General features: G+C 39.4%; 1 protein-coding gene across 1 annotated transcript; it reads left to right on the forward strand.

The window, feature by feature from the left end:
* Positions 1 to 4,414: 4,414 nt before the first annotated feature.
* LOC147447254 (secreted RxLR effector protein 78-like) lies at positions 4,415 to 4,900 on the forward strand. Its single transcript, XM_086523596.1, has one exon. The coding sequence runs from the start codon at positions 4,415 to 4,417 to the stop codon at positions 4,898 to 4,900; it is 486 nt and encodes a 161-aa protein (XP_086379722.1).

Raw genomic sequence — 4,900 nt, forward strand, 5'->3', positions numbered from 1 at the left:
AAGCTCAACATCGAAACTACGTATTATCACAAACACATAAAACAAAGAACAAGTTAACACAAAACATCAATGAATCATAGCAAAAAGAAACATGGGGTAAAATATACACACCCACACCTAGACAAGAAAACACACACTCTCTTTCTCTCTCTCTCTCTCTCTCTCTCTCTCTCTCTCTCTCTCTCTCTCTCGACGCACCTTCAAGGCCTCTGCTATTTTAAGATTGTGCTTGATTATAATGTCTTGTGAATAAATATTATCTTCATCTTCCAATTCAGCATGCTACTAAAGCTCATCATGTGCAACCTAAACTTCATGCATGGAAACTCCCAAATTAAGTCTTCTTGCAAGCAAGATAAAATGACGATTAACTCTTGGTTTCAATCATAAACCTGCAAGCACACTTTCTCGAACCTAAACATAAACCCGCAAGCATAAGCCTAACATATATAAACGTGCAATTTTTTTTTTTTTTTAATATCATTCTCAAATATAAAAGTAAACTTGCAAGTAGACACATCTTCTCAAATCATTACAATTTCAAGCTTACTCAAACTCAAAGACAACTTGGTGTGCATACAAGGGAGAAGAAACGTTAAAGAGATTGAGTGTAGTGTGAAGTATATAGACTTAGGGGGCAATTCTGTGGCATTGTTGTAGTGACTGAGGCTATGTGTGAGCTATTGTCTTCTTCTCTCGATCAACCTATGTTGTTATTACAAGCTTTCAAAACAATGCTCTTGTCTCTGCACAAATCTCCTTGCACTACTACTATCTTCAAAGCCTTTTTTGCGCAAGCCCTATTTTGATTACAAAGAATCACACAAAAGGAACGTTGGAAAGTAGCATCTTAAATGGCCTTAAAAAGCCTAAAAAACGTGTACAACATTTGATAGGCACCACGCCTTTATCACTCCCGACAAGTTGGTAGTGCCAACAAAGATGAACAAAATATATAGCTTATTTCTTGCATTACTACTCATACTCTTGTCTCATGGGCTACACCAACTTAATTCTTATGACAAGTATGTGAAAAACTTTGCAAATACAATTATAGATTCTAAAGCTATTTCAGATGTCAAACTATGACATGCACATTTTGGACATCTGCATTTTTCTAGTTTGACGTGTTTGCAAAAATCTAATATGGTTGCCTCATTGCCCCCTTTGGAGGCACCATCTAAGCATATTTGTCAAAGCCGTCTTTTGGGGAAAATGGAGCATTCTAAGTTTTTGAAACTGAATGAAGTTCTCCCTTCCAAGGGACCCAAAACTACATTCTTAATACTTCTTGTTGTTGTTAATGCTCTTTTCTCTAGAATCATTGCAATGAAATCGTCTAGCTTTTTTGCCATTGAAAGTCTTTTTACAATGAAATATTGTTATACTTATTTTGTGTTTATTTCTTTCCAATAATCAAAAGCATCACTACCAAGGTTAAGTAAAGGATGCCCTCCAATCACCCAAGGTTGACCAAAGTGATCATAATCAATGATCTTGTGCACATCATCAACGTCATCAGAGTGTGTCAAGTAAGGATGCCCTTTAATCACCGAAGGCTGACCAAAATGATCATGATCAATTATCATATTCAATGATCTTGTGCACATCATCAATGTCATCAAAGTGTAAAGTGAGGTAATAGTTGTCCCATGAGTGCAATATCATCTTTTATATCTATATCAGATGTATGGAAAGATGCAATCATTGGTAGGAGGAATAATATGTTCATAAAAGAGTTATCAATTAAGACCGTTCTTCTTGAATCACACCCAAATCATTTAGATGATTTTACTAAGGGCTTGAACATTACCTCCACACATGGATTGTCTCACCTAGAAATATCTTCTTCATAACCATGACAACCTTCTTGGCACCAAATGACAAAAAAGGGAAGAAATGCTCGTGATTTCTTGAGCAAGCGTGCCACCATTTGTTCTAGGTTGTAATCCATTGCATTCAACCAAATCCCAGCATTAAATTTTTAAACAAGAGCTTGTTTGAACTTTATGCATTCAGGGTGAAAAATTTAGTACTTATTTTAAGCATACACAATTTCAATGTATGCAAGGGATATGGTTGAAAGCTATACTTCAACAATAGTCCATTAATATTCAATATTACAACCAACATTCATCTTGTAGATGTAGGTTGGTTGGTACAATTAGAATCCTCACCTACACTTGTCTTTAGGGACTCTAGTGGTGCACTTATCCTTTATCGTGTTGTCTACCATCTCCATATTACAAACTTCATGGCAATTCAAATTTGCACACTGCTTCACCAACATGTTTGAAACTAGCAAACATAATGAATTTTGACTTAGGGGCTAATTTTTTAACTCATGAGTGCAACCAAAATACATTAATTAAGCACATCTAGAAGATTTAAAACTTTGTTTGAGTATGGTTCTTAGACTACGGACCTATGACCATTCTTGCAACCTTTGTTGACATGAAAATACTTGGAAACCCTCATACCAAGTAATCAAGAATGATCATGTTTTCTTTTGTCCTACAGACTAATTCCACAACCATGCTTAGACTTACACAAAATCCTTATTCAATGAAACCTCTCATTGTGTTTAAATTTTGTTTAAGCGGCGCCAAAAAAACATTAGGGAATGACAAGTTTTAATTCTTTCAAGAAGGATGATCTTATGACCATGCAACATATTTGTTGTTATTTTCAAAAGACTTCCTAATAGTTTCCAATGAGTTGCTTCAAGAATGGAAAGAATTGCCCTAGAAACATTCTTATATACTTTATTTATAGAATATGAGTGTCCATCCAGGAACACCAGCTCGATGCTCATAGCAGGAGAAAGCAGGCTTTAGGGACAAATTTGGTATTCTATGGGGAAGGAAGTGAAGGATTCAGTGGCATTCTACTTATTATAGACACAGATTGGAACCAAAGATGGTTCTCAACCACCCCTCCAATAGAGTCCTTGGAGTTAAAATCAGGTGGGAAGATCAGCCCCTCGCCATTGTGAATGTGTATGGCCATTGCAATGCAAAGAATAGAGCTAAATTGTGGATGCATCTCAAGGATACTCCTATAGAAGGGGAGTGATTGATGGTTGGGGATTTCAATATGGTAGAAAAGAGTAAGGACAAAATAGGTTCCGCCAGTTTGTTGGCTGGCAGGTTGTGTGGGAAGTGGGCTATGGTTGATTTATGAGAGATGGGCCCCTGGAAAAATATGCCTGAATTCACCTACACAAGTCTCCAATATGCATGCACCGCTTCCAGGCTCAACAGATGTTATGGCTCTCACCAAGCTGATTGGATCCCGTCAATGCTAGAGATGAAGGTGATATCAACAAAAATCCTATTGGATCACATGACCTTACACACAAATCAAGAAAGATAAAGGGGAGGGGAAGACCCCAAAAGGGGAGAGAAAGCTTCTTATAACATGGTCCCACCTGTTCAATGACTGTCTCTTCAGAAGCCTCGCCAAGAAAGAATTGGGTAAGCTCAAGATAGATGTGCTTCTCGATAAACCTAATGCTTGGGATATTTTTGCTGGGAGCATTCAAAAAGTGATCAAAAGCTCAGGCCCTTCGATTAAAAAAACCAGTGAGGGGCACCTCAAGCATCTTACAGCGAAGGTGGCTCTGCTAACCTCAAGAAAAGCTGATGAATAGCTACTGAGAATGAGCACAAGCGGTCGCTTGAAGCTAAATCTAACCTGGCTAAGGAGCAACTTGAGGAAATCAAGAAGGCAAGATTTCTCTCCAGGGAGACTCTCCGACAATCGGAAGCCTCTAATCAAGCATTATTTTTTAGGGGTTTGAAAGTCAAATAGAGCCGGGTCTGTGTCCACTCGCTCTCTATGATGAGAGTGGGAATGTAGTTCAAAACTTTGTTCAGAACCAAGATGAAATGGCTGGTCTAATGTTGAACTTTTTAAGCCAGATTATTGGCCAGCCAGAGATCCGGTCCCAGGAAGTGGTTGAAGCCATAGCTACTTTGCTTGAGAGTGTCGAGAAGAAGGTTCCGCAATCGGAAGCCAACTGCCTTGAAGGGGTATTCTTGAAGACAATGTTCACTAGCATTACAAGCTCTTGGCAAGGAAAAGTCCCCCGGTTGGGATGGGATGATGGCTGAATTCTACAGAGAATTCTGGGATGATCTCAAGGTCCCAATAACGCGGTTGGCTAACCAAGTCATTATCGAAGGATCGTTGGATAGAAGTGTGAAGGGAGGGCTTTTCAAACCCTTTCCCAAACGCGTCTACTACTCTCAACTAAAGCAATGGCGCCCTATTACTATGATGTTAGTAGCTTACAAAATTACTGCCAAGTCAGTCACCCTCATACTAGTCCCCCCTATTGAATATGATCATCTCTCCCCATCAGCATGGGTTCATTAAAGGAAGATCCATTTATGACAACATCTTGGCATCAATGGTGGGCATCAAATACGCAACCTCCTTTAAGCAAGAGTGCATTTTGCTACAGCTTGACCTTGACAAGGCTTATGACAGAATAACATGGTCATATATAGAAGATATCATGGAGGCTCTAGGCTTTGGGCTTCGCCTATGTCGCCTCATTCGCACACTAGGCACTGGCAGCCTATCAGAGCTCTTTTTTAATGGTAGAATTGTGGGCTCCTTTGAGGTCAAAAGGTCTATTAAGCAGGGTTGCCTCCTGCCCCCCTTAATTTTAGCCATCGAATTGCATGCTCTCATCACAATGCTCGAAGCCACTGCTGCATGTGGGGAGGTACAAGGCCTGCCTTTACCCGGCAATGACCAGCTCTTCGCAAAACTATTCACAAATGATTTTCACCTCTTCTTGAAGGCGTGCCCCCAGGTTTTCAAGAAATCTCTGGAGATTGTGAAAATGTTTGCCATGGCCTCGGGTTCCAAGTGTAATATCGGGAAATGA

This window comes from Adiantum capillus-veneris, chromosome 11 (assembly GCF_014529385.1).
Source record: "Adiantum capillus-veneris isolate H3 chromosome 11, ASM1452938v2, whole genome shotgun sequence".
NCBI lineage: Eukaryota > Viridiplantae > Streptophyta > Polypodiopsida > Polypodiales > Pteridaceae > Adiantum > Adiantum capillus-veneris.